Source organism: Anas platyrhynchos, chromosome 16 (assembly GCF_047663525.1).
Source record: "Anas platyrhynchos isolate ZD024472 breed Pekin duck chromosome 16, IASCAAS_PekinDuck_T2T, whole genome shotgun sequence".
NCBI classification, from domain to species: domain Eukaryota; kingdom Metazoa; phylum Chordata; class Aves; order Anseriformes; family Anatidae; genus Anas; species Anas platyrhynchos.
The window spans coordinates 3182274-3201116 of record NC_092602.1 but is presented as its reverse complement, the minus strand read 5'-3'; the positions used below and the strand labels follow the sequence as shown (position 1 = coordinate 3201116).

At 55.8% G+C, this 18843-nt stretch overlaps 1 protein-coding gene across 2 annotated transcripts; it reads right to left on the bottom strand.

Annotated features, from left to right (window-relative positions):
* Positions 1-1082: 1082 nt before the first annotated feature.
* Positions 1083-17107, bottom strand: HIP1R (huntingtin interacting protein 1 related). Of its 2 annotated transcripts, none has more exons than XM_072024602.1 (31): positions 16888-17107; positions 13092-13155; positions 12598-12740; positions 12336-12392; positions 11946-12026; positions 11735-11811; positions 11335-11396; positions 10161-10301; positions 9916-9973; positions 9753-9828; positions 9424-9561; positions 9218-9349; positions 8727-8910; positions 8548-8636; positions 8164-8280; positions 7683-7784; positions 7320-7514; positions 6976-7123; positions 6680-6766; positions 6296-6403; positions 6025-6161; positions 5292-5402; positions 5113-5171; positions 4801-4831; positions 4605-4667; positions 3987-4087; positions 3489-3594; positions 2575-2698; positions 2419-2480; positions 2067-2270; positions 1083-1472 (listed from the first exon to the last, which is right to left on the bottom strand). In XM_072024602.1, the coding sequence occupies exons 1-31, from the start codon at positions 16978-16980 to the stop codon at positions 1467-1469; spliced, it is 3156 nt and encodes a 1051-aa protein (XP_071880703.1). In that variant the 5' UTR covers positions 16981-17107; the 3' UTR covers positions 1083-1466. The 2 variants fall into 2 exon arrangements, with proteins under 2 accessions (XP_071880703.1, XP_027325605.3); XM_027469804.3 differs by having other exon boundaries at positions 1083-1984; positions 16888-17106.
* Between the last annotated feature and the right edge of the window lie 1736 nt (positions 17108-18843).

Below are 18843 nucleotides of genomic sequence, written 5' to 3'. Positions count from 1 at the left end.
TTGGTCACCCAATAAACTAAAGCCTTTCCTCCAGTGCTGCTGCAGATAAGAGCTTTGCTTTGCCTTCCAGGGAAGAATGTGCCTTGTCAGGCTGGGGAAGCACTCCCTGTAGCTTGCAGGAGTCAGCTAGCTGCTTGTCTTGCCCAGTGACACCAGTATTTAACAAACACCAAAGCCCATTTTCAAGATGTGGGCTCTTCTTTACGGGTATGATTGGTTGGGAAATGAGAATTACAGCTCACCACGCTGCCAGGGTGGGTTGTTTATAACCTGGTAATATGGTTTGTGATGTGTAACTGCAGAAAACTTAGGTCTTCAGGAGGCAGCTACACTATTGAATAATAAAATGCTTTCTAAAGGTTTCATTCTTTAGATATAGCAAGTTGTAATTCTAACAAACAGCATCACAGTCTATTGTTAATGGTGAACTACATGTACATGCTTTGTACTGTGGCTTGTATCAAATTTTATAATTGCTTTAGTGTCATGCAGAACTGGATGAAAATGTTGATTCTCGGTATTTTTTTTAATGGCCCCTCACACTGCTCCTCTTAGCTGCACAGGTGCTGTGCTCACCCTCTTATGGGTGTCTTTGCTTCAGGTGTCCATGGGTGCACCTGAGTTGTGCCAGAAGCTGAAGTGAAACTCAGCCCTGCAGAATAACAGATTCCTTGAAACATCTCCTTTCTGTCATCCTAAGGCTGAAGCGGAAGCAATTTCAAATAAATTGTCAGTAACCTTGAGGTTTGCCAAAGACTTCCCCGTTGACTTTGGGCGGGTGCCCTGCAGCCAGCAGCAAGCCCTGGGTGCAGGTGCCTGGCCCTGTGCCTTCAGCCACAGCTTTCATCGCCTGTATGATCCGCCACAAAGCCACCCTGGCTCAAAACCCTTCCTGGTGTCTTGTTCCTGCCCATGGGGGCCCAGAGGGGCAGCGAGGAGCCTCCATCTCACGGCCACATCTCACCCATCCCACCCCTGTACCATCACTGAACTCCCCCGAGGCACTTCCCCACCAGGAGGCAATTCAGCACCTTCTGGAAAACGCTTTAGTGCCAACCCCACCGCTGCCCAAGCACCACACCTTGTTTAAATATTGCTGCTTTAATAATCTACATCATGGTAGTAGTTCAAGGAGAAGATACAGCTGATTACGTTTCCTCTGCCCCCCATCTCTTCCCATCAGCGTTCCCTTATTGCTGCAGACTTTGCCATGTTTAACGTCCCCTGGCTCCTGCAGGCCACGGTTAGGTTTAATTCTGCTAATTATCTTACATATAAAACATAATGCAACTGATCCCCTGCTGTTGCTGTAGTAATACAAAATAGAAAAGGAAATAAAAATGTTTATATCCTTATTGCCAGTGTGTCAATACCTGCTTTTTCCCTTACAAAATGTTCCTCACGCCTGTTAAAGCTAAATTCCCCTTCTCTGTTGAGAGCTGATCCCACGCTGAAACAAAGTCAAATTATTCCTGAAAAAGGGGAATTTAAAAAAACAGTTGCAAGAAAAGCCCAGCAGTTTCCTACTTCAAAAACATTGCACAGTTCTTTGAAAGGGTCTAAGCAGTACAGTAGAGAGCTACATTTACTGAAAATGTCTAGAGCTGATAAAAAATAAAATAAAAATCAACCCAAAAGAATCCCAAATTAAGTTAAACTGGGCGAGCTGCTCAGCAGGCCACGAGGAGGGCATCCTGCACTGCTTGGGGAACTGCAGGACGCCGACAACTCTACTGATAGGAACTGAGTGAAAAAAAATAAAAGTCACTTTAGAAAAAAAAATCCAGTTTCTCAGGCCAGGCAGGGAGGAGACCCCCCGCGCACGAAGGCACACCAGTGCAGAGGCAAGGCGATCTGTTTAAAACACAGACATAAGAGCGTTGCTGTGGCTGCCCCCACCCCGGGGCTGGGCCCCAGCTCCGTCCCCTCGGTCCCACTAGAAGTTGACGGCTTGCGCCCGGTGCAGGCTGGCGTCTTGCTCAGGCTGCAACGAGAGGGGACAAAGCCAAAGATCAGGGCACAAACGTGTCCCCAGCCCCATGTCCCCCCTCTTCTGATGTCCCTACCTCTCTGTCTGGCCCCGGGACGTGGCCGGGTTTCTGGGCCAGGGCCGGCTTCTTGAGGATGCCTCTCCTGGGGGCTGGTGCTGGACGAGCCTCCCCATCCTCCGCCGCATCGTAGCCGCCAGCCAAGGCGTAGTGCTGCTTCCTCAGCTCGCCCAGGCGCACCCGCTCGCCCTCCAGACACTTCTCCAGCTCCAGCACCTTCACCTGCACCACAAGAGCACGCTTGGTCCTCAAGTGCCCAGCAGCAATGGCCATGGGGATGCAATAACCCCCCAAAGTGTTGTGCTGCCCCCTCCAGAGAGGATGGCAGCACCGAATTAGCCCTCATTTCCTCCCCGTGTGGAGGTTTCACCTGTGTTTCCATTTCTTCCTTCTTCAGCTTGATGAGGGACATGCCTGAAAAGTCCATGGTGTCTGGAGAGAAAAGCAGGGGGGGTGTTTACTAGGCCAAGAAAGGAACCGAGGGCTTCAGCTTTTAGCTTTCCCTTCCTGCTTTACCAAACCTCACCTTTCTCCTCGATCTGCTCCTGCCCTGTCCTGGTGGAAGCCACCACGTTGGCCGCCATCTCGTTGACGTTGCGTGAGCACTCCTGGAGCTTGCCCAAGTTCCTGCTGCTCTTCTCAGCTTTCACCTGCAACGAACACACAGATGGTCGCGGGTCCCCAGCGTGGCCGCAAAGCCTGCCAGCTGAGGGGTACGGGTGCACAGTGAGGCAGCCAAATCCTGCACGGGAGCAGGGACACCAACCCCACCCCATTACAGTGGCCTAACTGGGAATAACAACCTAGATGTGAAAAGGACAGATGGACTTGCTGATCCCATCAGGGACAAGGTGACCTCCTTCAGCCTGGGGACACTAAGCCACCACTGCTCCCACGTGAGCCAAGGACACACGAACAAGCAGCACTGGTGCACAGATAATTTTTTTACAACCCCGTTCTTCATTTTAACATCATCTGCCACAAAAAGCAGTCTCGGCCCACCTCCCTCCAACCCTCTGCTCACTGAAACCTCCGTCACCATGAAGAAGAAAGGTGGTAAGGACCGAAATTCATCCCTCTCAATGCTGTCTCCTGCAGTAGCTCTCCCTGGGTTCCTCACTAGTTATTTTCTTTACATAATCAGCTGGGCAGGAGGAAGATGGGAGGTTTTACACCTCTCATCAGAGGCAAGCCCTGTGAGGTGTGGGAGCATTCATGCAGGTGAAGACACATATTAAAAGCAGAAACCAACTTGAAAATAATAATCCCCTTCCAATTTTAATAATCCCCTTCCAATTAAGAGCTTCCCTTCCCTGGGAAGGAGGCCATGGGCAGGACTGCCATGCACCAGTGCCTGAGAACAGCCCTGGAACAAAACGATGGGAACAAAAGGACAAAACCTGCCACGTGGTGTGCAGCCAGCCCTGCTGGGATGCTCACCTTGGAGGCAGCTACCAGCTGGGCCGTGCTGGCAGCGATTTCATGGGAGCAGACGATCAGTTCTTCATATTTGCCTGTGTGCAGGACAACTCTGTCTGCTGACTCTCTGCAGTCGGAAGAGAGAGCGTGTTAGAGACACTCGCCTCGCACTGCAGCACAAGCGGGGGCTATTTGCCTCCCACTATACCCTCAGAAATCAGCATCAGATGTTGAAACCACAGCTTTGTCTGGTTATTTAAAGCTCATTTACAAAGCAAACTGCTCAAACCCCAGATCCAGAAGTTTTGGATGGGGATAAAACACCACAGGAGGCAGGACTGTGCCCCTGCAATAGAGTGGACAAGATTTTTAAAGCTTTTTCCAAACGAGTCCCTACATTTTCCAAATAGCACACCTCAGGATGTGGTGCCCTGACCCCAACCACCCACACACAACCACCCCAACAGCCAGGGAGTATCTGAGTGGGGTAACGGCCACGTTCTGCAGCCAGGTACCTACACGAGCTGCGTGGCTCCCCAGCCCACCGCCTTGGAGGCAGAGATCAACCCTTCAGTCCAGCGCGAGTTCTTGGCGTAAAACTCCTGAGTTGTTGCTGCCCCCTGTTGTTACAAGAATATTATGGCCTGCATTAGCTTCTTTCTACTATATAAATGTATAATAAATCCATAAATCATTAAAATCCACCAAAAAATCCTCATACGATATAACAATTTATAGAGACATAAATAAAGCCATATTTTAAGCCATATATCAAGGGATGAGCAGCATTTCTGTGCCCTTCAGGTTGCTCTTATTGTCCTACTTAAATATGGACCAAGAAAACTAACTTTGGAGCCTCGAGACTGTGAATTTGGTTTGGGTTTAAGACACGTCTGGGCCATCATCTTTAGATGGACAAAGCTTTGTAAAGGAGACAGCAAGGTCTGCAAAGAGCACGGGGCTGAGCAGCCCCTCTCCAGCCAGCAGGGCTGCAAATGTGCCACTAACAGGGGAAAGTGAGAAATTCAGCTGGTGTTTCTGCAAATTGTGGGAAATTCTGCAATTGTTTCTGCAAATTGTGGGAAATTGTGTGTATTTCACGTCAGTGCACGGGGATGAACGTAGGGGAGGACTTACCCGGCCACTCTCTACTATTTCCTTCTGTAAGTTTGTGGATGTCATTACAAGAAGTCTGATGGCCTGGAACGAGGAAGAACAGGTTTTGGTGTTTGATGCGGATTTTATACAGAAGGATCAATTTTGCCAGTGGTGGGAAGTGAAAGTTCTGTGCAGTTTGTGAGCCCCTGAGAAGCTCATCTCCTGCAGTACTGACCTTCATGAGGTCCGTGCAGGAGTTCAGAATCCTGTAAGGAAACAAGAAAAAGGGTTGAGCATCCAGGAGAGCCCTCTTTGGCCTGAGTTAATGAATGAGTCTTTTCCAGACACCAGCCTGCTGAAGGTTACCTTTAAGCAGCCATCAAATATTAACTTAGACGTGCAATATGAAGGCCCAACCTTCATAAGGCAATTTAATGCTTAGCATTAGAAAAATGCAGGTCCAGAGTGCACGTGAGACTTCAGAACACCACCCAGCCCCACTGTTAGAGCCGCTGCAGGACCAAAATGGCAATCCCCCAACACTCACCGCTCGTTCACTTCAAGTTTGATGCCAGAGCTTTCGGTCCTGGCTCGGCTCATCATCTCCTGTTGGGAAATGGGAAAGGGAAGGTGGGATGACGCGCTGCATCAAGCAGGGCTCAGGAGGAGAGGAGGTACCAGTGGACGTTTCACTGCCCAAGGGCCCATCCCACAGCTTCATCTCACCTCTATCCTCCTGACAGCATCTTCAATTGCTGCGGAGGTGGAAGCCATCTCCTTCTCAACCATGTCCCCTAGCTCTTCCTGCTTGATGTCCAAGCTTTTCGGTCTCAGCTCCTGCCAGAGGAGGCAGCAACAGCCAGGAGGTTTTCAGCAGAGGAAGAGAAGAAAATATTTGTAAGGAATAAAACCACAGAAGGCATTGAATTTGTTTTTTTTTCTCACCTAAATAAATAAAGCTGCAAGAGCAGCACTCTGCAGGCAGCAAGGGCAGAGTCCCTTAGGTCAGCACCTTGCAGCAAACACGACACAAGGACCTCAGAGGTAGGAAATGTCCCAAACCAAGGTGGCAAAACACAAATACAGGTGCAGTTTTGGCAGAATTAATATGGCAGAGCTCTAGAGAGCTGCTGGCCTTTGAAATTTGCAGTATGTCAATGGAAAAGACTAACAGGAGGCTTCAAGAAACATCTGAAAGCTGGGAAATTTGATATCTCAGGAGTATACCACAGGGGTACTGAGCTGAAAGACATCAGCTGATCTGAGGGTGACCATCCCCATGCATCAGGAAGTGTCTCAGTGCTCAGAAAATGCACCAGAACCTGCAGGTCACCAGGACAAACCACCCCAAAGTGCTGACTCCAAGCCAGCATCTCCAATTTCAGCTCTGGGCAACAGGAAAAGCCACATTTCCTTTTTTTTTTTTTTTTAAAGTAAAAACCAGCTCTCCATTGTCTACCTGGGCCAGCCCCAGGACACCCCGCAGCGCCCGCCGCACGTCCCCCAGCTCAGCACGCCCCAGCGTCTGCTTGTCCTTCAGCTCGCCCAGGTAGTCCAGGCTCCGCTGCCCGCAGTCCCGGCACGTCTCCGTCAGCCCTGGGGAGAGGACAGGTCGGTGGCGGGCCCCTCGCTGTGCAGGGATGTCCCACATCCACCTGACAGAGGGTCCAGCACCAAAAACAACCCCCACGAGCACAACCCCACCCAGAGCATCTGCTGCATCCACTCACGGTCAGCGTGGTCGGTGGGAGCCAGGTGGGACGTGGCGCTGCCGTTCACGATGGTGTCGGCTGTTAGGTGGGCGAAGAGAGACAGAGCCCCCACCAGCGCTGCAGCATCTGCCAGCAGGAGAATAAGGTCAGGGACAGCCAGCCCAGGGCACTATCATCCCCCCAAAGGCAGCACAAGGGCTTGGAGAGGTTGGCGTTGACCCCTCCAGCTTGCAGATGACTCCTCAAACAAGCACATGGGGACCCACCAGCTCCACCCGCTGTGTCTTCCCCCCGCCACAGGCAGTGAATGCTTGCTGACAGCCCCAAAACGGCCAGGGGCTGCTGGATATATAAAATTACAGCAACATCCAAGCAATGCTGCCAGTCTCAAGCCCCAGGTACCTGCCATGGAGGCCACGTACTGCGCGTGCCCGCTCTCCAGCGCATCCGTGGACTCCAATGCCGCCTCTGCACGGCTGAGCAGGTAATCTGCAAGGAATTCAGCTTCATTAGGATCACAGAATGGTTTGGGTTGGAAGGAACCCTTAAAGAACAGTTCAGGAAGAGCTAAAAAAATCCCCACTCTGGAAGTCAGACCCCAAACTCCTCAGGTTCAATGTGTGGTGGGAGAAGATGCCTGGGGGAAGTGGAGATGCCACGTTACCTGTCCTGGGGGGAGAGGGGGCTGCAGGGCATACCTGGGGAGCTGGTGCAGCGGACGTGCAGGGGGTCGTCCAGCTTGGCCACCGCGTCGCGGAGGATGCCCTCAGCCTCCCGCACTGCCTCTTGCAGGATGCCAAACTGCTCGTCCAGCAGCTTTTGCTGCAGGCTCTGCTCCTGGTTGCTCTGTGGGGTGGGAGGGAGGTGTGGGCACGTGGCTGGGGCACAGTGACCCCATCACCAAGAGTCCCTTTTGTAGGATTAGAGGCCAGCATCCCGTGCTGCAAATCCCATCCAGATGGCTGCATCGGCAGCAGATTGGCAGAGCCCCCCAAACGCTCAGCACCCTCCCCAAAACCGAGCGAGGGGCGCAGCACTGTACCTTCTCCAGGAGCTTGCCCTGCAGCTCGCAGATCTCCCTGCTGGCCTTGTCGGCCTCCTGGCTCAGCTGCAGCTCCTTCTCCTGGACAAGGCTGCGCGTGGAGAGCAGCTCGCGCTCCTTCTCGCTCACTGAGCGCCTCAGCTGCTCCTTCTCAGCCTGCAGGGTCTCCAGCTGGGCGCTGAGTTCCGAGCCTGCCTGTCAGGAGGGCCAGGAGAACCCTGTCACCCACGGGTCATCACCCCATGGCTACAGAAGGGGCTGAGAACGTGCTCAGCTTGTGACACCGATGGGCTGGACCCACACTGAGGGACCCCAGTGAGTTTGCTCTTGGGCTCAGCAGGGATTTGGGTGCTCCCCGGGTACCTGCTTGGCGTGGCTGAGCGAGCTCTGCGCCTGGTCCAGCTCGTCCCGCCGAGCATCCAGCTCCCGCCGCAGCTGCTCCATCTGCACGCTCTGGTCCTCCAGCTGCAACCAAAAAACCCGTGCTGGGGCTCAGTGGAAACCAGCCTGGTGGCGGTTTGTGGGAGCAGGATGGTGTCTGGGGGTCTTGGAACAGGGGGGCTGAAAGGGCTGGAGTTTGGGGAGCAACCCCCAGGTTGCTGGAACGAAAGCATCCGAACCCAGAGGTTTGGAGCACAGCATTTTCTTGGGGGAAGAAATGGCAGATTTGGGCAAGAAGCGAACAAAGCACGCATCAAATAAAACCACAATGAAGAGCCAGGGCAGCTCCTTCCCTCCTGAACCAGGCACCGTCCCGAACCACCCCCTATGTGCCACGTGCCCCGGGCTGGGATGGGCTCCATGCGGGGCCGGGGCAGGACCTGTGGCCCCATGACTTGCTCACCTTCATCTCTGCTTCCCGCTTGACCTGCTCAACCTGAAACTCCAGCTGCTCCTTGACTCGCGCCACCTCCTCCTGGCTCTGCTGCGTCACCGTCAGCTGCTTGGCCGTGTCCGCGTTCTGTGCAGGGACACGGGGCTCTTTCAGAGAGGTGACCCTCGCCACAAAACCACCTCCACCCTCCCCTCTGCCCAAATCCTGGCTGGGGCAATAGGGGCGATGCCTTTTTCGTGGCATCCAAAATGTTGGCTGGTGGCAGACATGAATTTAAGGGGTGCTTGGGGGGCTCTGAGTGCAGAAGGATGGGATCGACACAGGGTTGGGCTGGGGGGACACAGTGACAGGGGGACAAAGGCAGCATCTGGTCCTTGCAGACAGTGGCATTACCTTCCTCAGGAGCTCGGCGTGGGTGTTGATGAGCTCGCTGTGCTTCTCCTTCAGCTTCGTGTAGCGAATCTCGGTGGCGTTGGCTTTCTCTGGAGGGGGTGAGAACACATCAGCGCCCGCTCCAGTGGCTTCCCACAGCCCACGGGTGCTGCTGGGCAAAGCAGCTGCCCTGCACCTACTTTCTGCCTCGGCGCAGAGCCGCAGGGACCGGTCGCTGTCCTGTTTCACCTGCTGCAGCTTCTCCAGCTCGTCCCGGAGCTGCTCGTTGTCCACCAGCGCCTTCTGCTTCTGCTTGCGCTGCTCCTCCACCTCGCCCTCCAGGCTGTTCACCTGCGCCTTGAGCTGCGTGATGTACCGCTGCGCCTGCGGGGTCAAACGGTGCTCAGGTGCTGCCCCGTGGGGGTGCCAACACCCCCTCTACCCCAAAAAACCTCCTTCCAGGTGCCCAGCTGTAGTTTTGTGCAAAGCAGCCACAAGATGCCCCAGGAAGGTCTCCCTTTAGCACCCAAGGTTGTCCTCTGTCCCGTCTGCTTCCCTGGGAGCTGGGTGCTGGCACTGGGAGAGGTCCCAAAACAGGACGCCAGGACCCCGTGCCCCAATCCTGCCAGATCCCATCTGGGTTTCCCCACTACAGTGTGGAAAAGCAGCTGCTCCCCCGCCCAGCTTTTACCTCCAGCTTAATCTTCTCCATCTCCGCGCGGAGCGTGTCCACCTCCTTCTTCAGGCTCTCGATCTGCGCGTCCCTGTCATCCCGAATGCCGTTGGGCGGCCCGAAGGTTTGCTGAAATAAATCCGAGGTGACCTGGGGAGGACAGAGGGCGTCAGGCTGAGTCCTTGCCCCCAACCACGGGTCTCTGCCCCTCCCCGTGCCCCCACCTGGGGCTCTGTGGTGGAAGCTGTGCTGATCTCGATGAGGCTCTCTGGCTCCTCGTCCTCGGGGGCTTCCTCGGGGATGACGACCACTGGTTTCACGTGCTCTGCCAGCGCGGACGCCCGCAAGAAGTTTGGGGGGTTCTGTGGGGACAAGAAGTCATGGTGACACCTCCATGGATTTTCGGGAGAGCCACGGGGAAGGAGGCGACCCCTCACTGCCACGAGGTGCTGGTGTGTCCCTCTGCAGCATCCTCAGGCCCCCTGGCTGTGGGGACACCCCCATGCACCCTAAAACCCCTCTCAAACCATCGTATGCTGAAACCCCACCGTACCTCCGGCAGCCGGGGGATCTGGATGAGCCGCTTGAAATACAGCATGTCGGAGGCTTTCTTAAAGAAGCTTTTGAGGCTGGAAGGGGGAAGGAAAGAAAAACGGCTTGAAGGGGATGTGGGGAGGCTTGGAGAGACTCCAGTGCCCTGTGTCAGCCCCGGGTACCTGCGAAACTGCTCGTGGAAGCGGTCGCGGTGGCCTTGCAAGGTGTCAGCTGGCAGACCTGTGGCAATGGGAAGGGGACAGCAGTGACTGCAAATTCTGCCCCACTCCAGCTGTGAATTTATTCCCACATGCCCACATCCCTCAGGCTACAAAGGCCAGGTGGGACCAGGAGGGGCATCCCCGGGTGACTGCAGCGGCAGGGACGGGGGATGCAGTGAGGGGAAGTGCAGGGTGTGGGGACTCACAGGAGTGCAGCTTGAACATGAGCTTGACGGCGTAGTGGTAGAGGTGGCTGCAGTCCTGGATCACCTGGATGAGGGGGGCCAGGCGGCACTGCACCGCCGACATCTGCGAGAGCGCCATGGAGGTGTTGAGCTGCCGGAAAACTGGAGGGGAGAGCACGGTGAGGCGCCGGGGACGTGTTTGCAGAGCCACCAGGCTCCAGCCAGCTCAGCTTGATCATTAACCATGACAGCTGTGGCTTTGCCAACCACCGTCCTGTGCTGCTGAGCAGGGAACAAACCCGCTCCGTGAAAGAAAAACACCCACAGGGACCTTGGTGGCAGAAGTAATGGGGGCTCAGCTCTGCCACGGATATCCCCGATCCCAAATAGGAGGAATTTAACCCGGGATGATAAATGGGCAGGACAGCTGCCATTGGTAATTGCCACCACAAGGGGTGGCCGGGAAAGGCGATGTTTTTTGCCCTGCAAAGAGCTGGGGCAGGATGTGAGGGCAGGGGACGGCACAGAAATGGATCCCTTCCCCTGGCAGAAATCCAGGCAGCGCATCGATTGACTTCTTCCCCGCTCAGCTTTGAAATATTTATGAATATAAATTCTCTGTATAACTGGGTCAGGAGGAGATGCGGATGGCTAACGAAGCCAGGAGCACGGCCCCACCGCTGCACCCCATTCTCCAGGGCAGCATCACGCTCCTGATGTCTGATGGAGGGGAAGAAACTACCTTATTTTTAAGCCATCTCAAAATTCCTGGAGAATGAGGCAAGGGAAGCAAACATGGGCAGGGGCCACCAGCCCTGCTGGAGGTATTTCAACACGAGGAAATGAATATTTATAAAGGAACACAGCCTCCGTGCTCTGCTTTGGGGGGTGGAAAGGATTTGGGTAATGCACACAATTAACATCATTGCGCTGAAAAGGCACAAAAAGGCATTTCAGAGCAGCGCTGTGCACTGCTCAGGTGTGCTAAAAATAACCACATTTCTGAAATATTTTCCTACAACTGCCTCTACAGAACATCGACAGGGAAACCAGCTGAGACACTCTCTCCAAAGACTCCAGGAAGAGGAGGAGGAGGAGGAGAAAGGACCCAAACTGGAACTTGCTTCCTGACCAAAGAGCGAAACTATTGCTCAAGAGCCCCGGGGCAGCTGGGAAGGACCTGCCTCCTCCTCACCTGACTCTGACAGCTTCAGCTCGCAGTCTAGGTAGTCAAACAGCTCCACTGTCAGCTGGAAGCTGCCAAAAGAAACGAACGGGTCACTGTGCAGCACGGATATCGTTGCTCCAGCTGTTTATGCTTGCTACAGGTGCTCCTACAGGACGCCACTTTTCCAGGCTGCATTTCCTCCCACTGAGTCCTTTTTTTCCCCCCCACCTCCCTCTGATCTACGAGACTTTGGTGTGTTTGCTCCCTGTGTTTACACTGTGTCTCATTGCTCTAGGAGAAACCAGGCACCGCTGAACCCTGACAGACCAGGGGTGATTTAAAAACGCCGCCGGCTGCCTTTCATGAGGCCGTTTGGTTAGCAGGATGCACCCACCCGGGAGCACACTGCTCCCACGAGGACACTCACATGTTATTCACATCTGTCCCCGCCGTCTTTTCCAGCACCTCATCTGACACTTCGAGGCCCGGGGGGAACTCGTGGTGCTTTGTAAAAGGAAAAAAACAAACAGCTGTTGCTGCTGATAATTTTGCTGGTGCAGCACATGCCCCTGCAAACCCCACCGGGTGCCCCAGCAAGGAGAGAGCTCTGGGGGTGCAGATGCTGCGGAGGGTCTCACCTTGGCGTGGAAGGAGATCTTGGTGAGGAGGAGCCGCGTGTAGATGCTCACCAGCTGCCCGTACCGGTCATGCAAATGGCCCTGATGAAGAGACAAAGGGAAAATTGGGGTATCTGGAGCGATGCAGAAAACCACCTGCCACCCACAGCAGCCCCACAGCTCTCACCCTCTCCCACCTGCCCCTCGCTGCACCCATACCCACTCCCCAGCAGGTTATTTCTGCTGGTGGGTTGCTTTCCCCATGTACGTGATGCTTTTTGGCCCTTCCATCCCCTGCAGGTGCTCGGGGATCAGCCCCTGCCCAAATTCCCTCCCCAGGGAAGCCCCAGTACCCACTCCCAAGCCCCCAGCGAGGCACCAACCTCTGATCTCCCCAGCTTTGCCACTTACCCACAGGTCTCCCACCTCGCGGATGTTGCTGCGGTACCGCTGGCAGTCCTGGAGGACCTAGGGGCAGAAGTGGGAGCAATGCAACAGGGATCCAGCTTCGGGATCCAGCCCCTCACAGCAAAACTCAAAGCTCAACCCCAAATGCCAGAGGCTGGGGAGGTTTCAGGGCTGGGAGCTAATGGGGTGCTTTGCCAAGGGATGCAACGTGCTTCCCCCAAAAAGACCGAGCTGGTGGGAGGGATGTTTGGGAGGGAACACTCACATTGGGGTGGCCGTCGCGCAGGACTTTGTGCAGGACGTGGCAGAACTTCCAGCTGAGGATGGAGCTGCTGGGCAGGGGCAGCCCGATGGCGTAGGACCAGAAGGTGAAGGCCCCCTTCTCATGGTGAGTCCCCAGGATGATCCCTTCCCAGCAGTCAAGGCCAAGCAGACACACACAGGGGGGACACGTTGCGGGCTCAGAGGCCACCAGCACGGAGCTGTGCCCACAGACAAGACCCCATTTATTTCTCCTGGCTGCAGGGTGCACTAGGGACTCCCATGTTTTCCTGCCACAAGCATTTCAAATCATCCCGTGGAGCATTTCCTTCCTTTGCATTTTCACCGATGGATGAACCTCCGAGATGCCACCCCAGCCAAGCTGTCCCACACCCCAAAACCCCCCTGCCCTGGCACCGCACTGCTCAGAGGCAGCAGATCTCCTGCAGGGACAAGAATGGAGCTCCCACATCACCAAGCAGCTGAGGAAAAGGATACGGCGCACATGTTTCTCCTTCACCGGTGCCTCTTGTGTATTTATGGCCTTGCTGATGCTGATGGCCTGCGGGAGAAGGAGAGATGGGCAGTCAGCAGCAAACCTCGGGGCCACCCCGTCCCCAACCCGCGTCCCCCCCCAACCAAAGAGCCGGGTGTGCTGCCAGCTGGGAACGGCCCAACCACCCGGGGCTCTTTGGGACTACTCTGAATTTAATACCACGTTTGTCACTTCGAAACCCTTCGTGACACGCAAACCCAGGCTTTTTTGTCCCTGAACAAAGCAGCCTGTTGGAAGCCCTCCCCGTTCCCCGTTGGCACATGGCTGGCGGCTCAACAAGAGCCGCTGGTACCCTCGGCTGGCCCGGTAAACACACGGCATTTTTGGAGCCTGAACTCAGCGCCGGCGAGCGGTAAAGCACGACTGCGAGATGCCAAATTCTCGGGTTGTTTGTGTAATCACAAGAAGCCTTTGAACCGGGTGTTTTTCCACGGCTTTGATGGCAGCCCCGCAGGCGAGCAGCTCCGGGAAAACGCAGCCCCCAAGCAAGGAGGGAGCAGGGCTGCGATGCCACGATCCAGAGAAGTGAGGTTAATGGAGAGGAGTGCCACATGCTGCCCTTATCAGGATGGTTATCTGTACATTAATGGATTTAATCACGCTTCAAATTATGGTTTGGTCCCAAAAATAGGAGCCAGACACATCGCTCAGCTCACGCCGGGCTCCAAAACCGAGCTGCTGGGAACCACGAGGATTTTTCTCCGTCCCAGGCTCAGCTGAGCTGGGCTGCTCCACCCTGGCACGAGCGCTGGGGCCGTGCCTGCGTCTGAGAGCCCTTTGTCACCGGTGCCTTCGCGGAGGAAAAGCCAAGTGGCCAGGAAAGCAGGAAGCAAGCGCGCCGTTGGCACTTGTGCCGGAAGGGAAACGCAGTCCCTCCCTGTGCACAGGCCATAAAACCTGCTCCAGCCTTACCTCCCGGCAGCACGCAGGTTTCCTGACACCAGCTCTGTGTTTGGGTCACCTGGTATTCTGCATGGTGAGAGGAGCTCATGCTTGAGGAACTCAGTGCCCTGAGCTCCAGCACGCTGCTGTCCTGTCAAATATCAGCAGGGACCAGAAACTCACAGAGCTGATCCCCCCACAGGCATTATCAGCGCTCCTCGTCTCAGCATTTTGGGGCCGAGCAGCCCTCAGGACACAGGTGCAGGCTCTGGGGTTTGCATCACCACCGCCCAGCCGCAGGGGTGATGCTGAAGGCGTTTATGCCCCAAACTGCCCAAAGTGAGCCCAAAACTGCTGTGCCCGCAGCAATTTCGCTTTGGTTGTGCTCAGGGAAGCCCTGGCGTTCCCCTGCCATGTGGGTCAGTAAAGCAGCAGCAGAGTTAAGCTGGCAACTAGATGCAATCCTCTTAACCCCGAAGGTTAACGAGCCCCAAGGCTCCTAACAAGCCCCTAAGGGTGGTTTATTGCATCTCATCGGGGTGCTTTGCTCAGGGGGCAGCAGGGCAAAGCCGTCTCCTGCCCTGCAAGGAGTGACAGCAAGCTCAGCTCAAATCATCAGCAGGAGGTGGGCTCAGCTCGATCCCCACAGGGTTGGAACAAGGGAAACACCACCAGGGGATGATCCATCCCAGGGGATGGGAGCTTGTCCACTCGTGTCTACCCAACAGGACGGGCTGGGACCAGCCTGCCTGTCCCAAAACCTTCCTGCAGTCCCCATCGGTGCTGGTGGTTTTATTGCCTTGTTGCCCATGAGCCTGGGGGCTGCTGGAGGGGCTGGTTTCTCACTCAGTGATTCAGTGCTGAGGGCTGAACTGAGCTGATTTATATCCGGAGCAGGTGAGCAGCCCCCAGGCCACCTTCACCACTGCTGAGGTGGAAGACACCGCGTCCAGCTTGGTCCCAAATAAACCAAGGTAGCACCAAAACGATGCCCCTGCCTGGGGAAAGCGACTTGGATGTGCTTCTGCTGCCTCCAAACCTCGGGCTGGCCAGGAAGTCCCCAAAAAAGTGGTTCAAAACAGAGACATCTGGAGATGGACACGTCCTGGTTGTGAGCGTGGGTGCACAAAGAGCCTGGCCGAAACCTTTATGCAACCTGCCGACGATTTCCCCATCGCCACCCCAGCGCTGACAGCTGGGGGGGGTCAGACCCCGAAACCTGCCCGCCTGCGGGCCCCGGGAACCCACATGGGCACAGCCCGAACACCTTACTCACAGCCCTCACGTACCAAGCTGGTGACTAAAGCCGGGATCAAAGCGCCCAAATGAAGGAGCATGGTTTACATCCACCCTTTCTTTCCAGGCTGCTTTTAATTACAGTGTGAGCCTCTCCGCCTACAGCTCCCCCGAGCCCCGGCATCCTGCGGTGCCGCAATCCCCACCCGGCAGGTGGATGCCAGGTCCCCACACCACGGCGGGGAGCAATTTTTGGCAGCAGGACGATTTCTGGCAGCAGGACGTCAGGCTGGAAACTTCCCCTGGGGCAACCCGGGGGCTGCTGGATCAGCTGAGCTGCAGATCCTCTCCAGAGCTCCTTTCCTAACACTTCTCCTCCCCAAATCATACCAGAAAAGTACTGCTCAGAAGCCGTATGTGGATGCTTAGCTGGTTGGATTTTTACCTTCTGGCACGTGTCTAAGAGAAGGAAAAACTTGGGCACAGAAAAACATTAGTTTTGCTTCCGATGACATTGCAATGTGAGCACCCTGTGGGGACAGCAGGCTCCCACGTCCCACACGCAGCCTCTCCGAGGGGGACACCTGCACCAATACCTCAAAAAGAACTTCCAGGAAAATTGTGCGGCCTCCAAACTGCCCACGAGCACCAGGCTCACACCAGGCCCAGCATACCCACCTGCACCAGCGGCACGGGGCAGAAGCGATGGGGCAGCGCTCGGTTTCAGCCTCCTGCTGCCGCAGCATGGTGGGGGCATGAAATCCACCCTGCCACCAGCCTCAACCGCCCAGTGGCCATCCCCGCAGCTATAATTAGACGGAAAAGGCAGATCGATACCCCTGTAACGATGTTGGAAACGTCCTGCTTAGGATGAAGCTTTTGTAGGATGCCTTGCAGCGAGTGAAGACGTGCGAGCGAAGTCGCATCCGTGTGGGGCCACGACGTGCTCGTACGATGCAACTTCTCTCTTGTGGCTTGGGCCAAGGGAAGGAAAAGCCAAAAGGGATGGAAGGAGGTGGAGGGACGTGCTCCTGCCCGGCAGGCGCAGGCTGCCCTTGGGTGCAGGAGGCTGCACTCACGCTGTGGTGATTTCTCAGCGCTGCCCGGTGGGGCGGTTGAAGGAGACGGGTCCGGCAGGAGCAGGACTCACCGGTTTTCCCGTGTCGCTCCCCAACCCCAACCCCAACCCCAACAATCGCCGCTTCCCACCCAGCGTGGCCGACCACAACACCCGAAACCAGCACCTGCTCTTCGCGGGGGGAGCTCTCCGGGACCAAACCAGCCCGGGGACCGGGGCAGGGTGGGCGATGTGAGGGGAGAAAGGGGAGAACAACCCCGTGCTGCAGCCCGGTGCCCACCGGGGAGGACGGACAGACGGACGGCGGGTCCCCAAAGCCCGGTGGCCTCCAGTTTTCCCCCCCACACACACCCCCGGCCAGGCCCCTCGTGCAGCGCCGCTGCCCCACGGAGCCCCCACGGAGCCCCCACAGAGCGGGGCTGGTCCCGCAGCGCCCTCACCGCTCCCCTCACAGCCGGCGCCGCGGGGACGGGGACCGGATCCCCGGGATCCCCGATCCTCCCCCCCATACACACACCACAACCCCTTCCGCCTGCCCTTGCCTGGTTTTTGTCGAACTGCTCCCGCTCCGCTTCCAGGCTGTGCCCCGCTCGGCGGCTCAGCACCCGCGCCGGGACGCTCTTGATGCTGTTCATGGCGGGCCCCGCTCCGCGCACCGGGCTCCGCGCACCGCGCACCGGGCACCGAGCGAGCGGCGCCGCCCGCGGCTCCTCCCGGCCGCGCACTGCGCCCGGCCCCACGGCGCCCCTGGCGGCCGCCACCCGCCTCTGCCCGGCCCCACGCGGTCCCAAACGGCCTCACACGGTCCCAAACGGCCTCCCACGGTCCCAAACGGCCCCACACGGTCCCAAACGGCCCCACACGGTCCCAAACGGCCCCACGCGGCCTCACGCGGCCCCCTCGTCCTCGCCTCTGGGTGTTGGAGGCTTGTGCCCAAGCGCCCTGAGTGCTCCGATTTCCTTCACCTCATGAGCCAGCCCCTTCACAGAAGAATCACAAAATCACTAGGGTTGGAAAAGCTCTTCAAGATCGTCTGGTCTAACCATCCCCCTACCACCAATGTCACCCACTAAGCACCACATCCAACCTCTCCTTGAACGCCTCCAGGGACAGTGATGCCACCACCTCCCTGGGCAACCCGTCCCAACACCTGCCTGCTCTTTCTGAGAAGAAATGTCTCCTCATTTCCAACCAGAACCTCCCCTGGCGCAACATGAGGCCTTTCCATTTAGCACTACCACAAGTAACCTGCAACAAGAGGCCAACCCCCAGCTCCCCACAACCTCCTTTCAGGTAGTTGCAGAGAGCAATGAGGTCTCCTCTGAGCTTCCTCTCTCCAGACCAAACACCCTCAGTTCCCTCAGCCACTCCTCACAGGGCTTGTGCTCCAGGCCCTTCACCAGCTCTGCAGCCCTTCTTTACCCTTCCCTAAACCCCACCACACGTTTCAGGGACTCAGTTTCATTGCTGCCCACGTCTCTGCCTTCCATTCATAACGACCAAGCAGCACAGGGCTCGTCCACCCCTGTGGAAAGCTGCAGTTGAACAGGAGCTTTGTTTCCTTTAATAATAATTCAGTATGAGAGTACAATAGCAAAGGCGCTCCCTGGAGTATTTGTAACGCTTCCAGAAATAAGGCAGCCAAGTTTGATACAGCTTGAGTTTCAACGCAAGCTCCAGAGTGCAGTAGATAATACAGCTGGTTTGTAAGTCACTTAATGCCTGAATAAGTGTGCCCCAATATTCTGCTTCTTCCCCTTCCGGAACAAGCCCCACACACGCTAGAAAAGCAACTGCAAACCAGGGCATGCGGGTGCTGTGGGAAGGTTGTGTTTTCCACAGGCAGGAACTCAACAGGAAAACACAGCAACAGAAATCTAGGGCAGCCCCAACAAGAAATCCTCTGGCTCTTCTGATCCTTGTTATATCACTTGAGCTCACTTTCCCACTCCAATCTTAATGCCAGCAGCAAAGCATTTTAAATTCACAAGAGGGTTCAGTACAGTTGCCTGCTAACACAACACATTTTAGTCAAAAAGCTCAGCTCATGCTAGGAAGTTGCAGGAATTTCTCATGGGTTTGACTTAACTTGGCCAGTTGGGTGGTGGCAGCTGGACAGCTTCAGGGTGAGCATCGTGCTATTGCTGTCAGTGACTTTTTCTGGGGAATTATTGTCATACCCATAGCATTACATTTTGAGGCTAGAGCCTAGAAATTTTCTCTGCAGGTAGAGGAATCAAATGTGCTTTAAAGGTTTATGGAAAACAGCCTTTGTCTCCTGAAAAAAGAAGCAAGAGACTCCCTCCAATTGTAATGCTTGTAGGCAGAGGAGGGAAAGGTTGCAGGATGGCAGCTGTGACCGGAATTGTTCAACTAATTTTGAGGCCATTAGTACAGGACAGAAAGCAGGCTGTCATTTAGGTAATTAAAGAGAAAGCAGAGAATTATGTGAAAGTTAACAAGGGGAAACCATGGTGCAAGTGTTTTATTTCACTGCA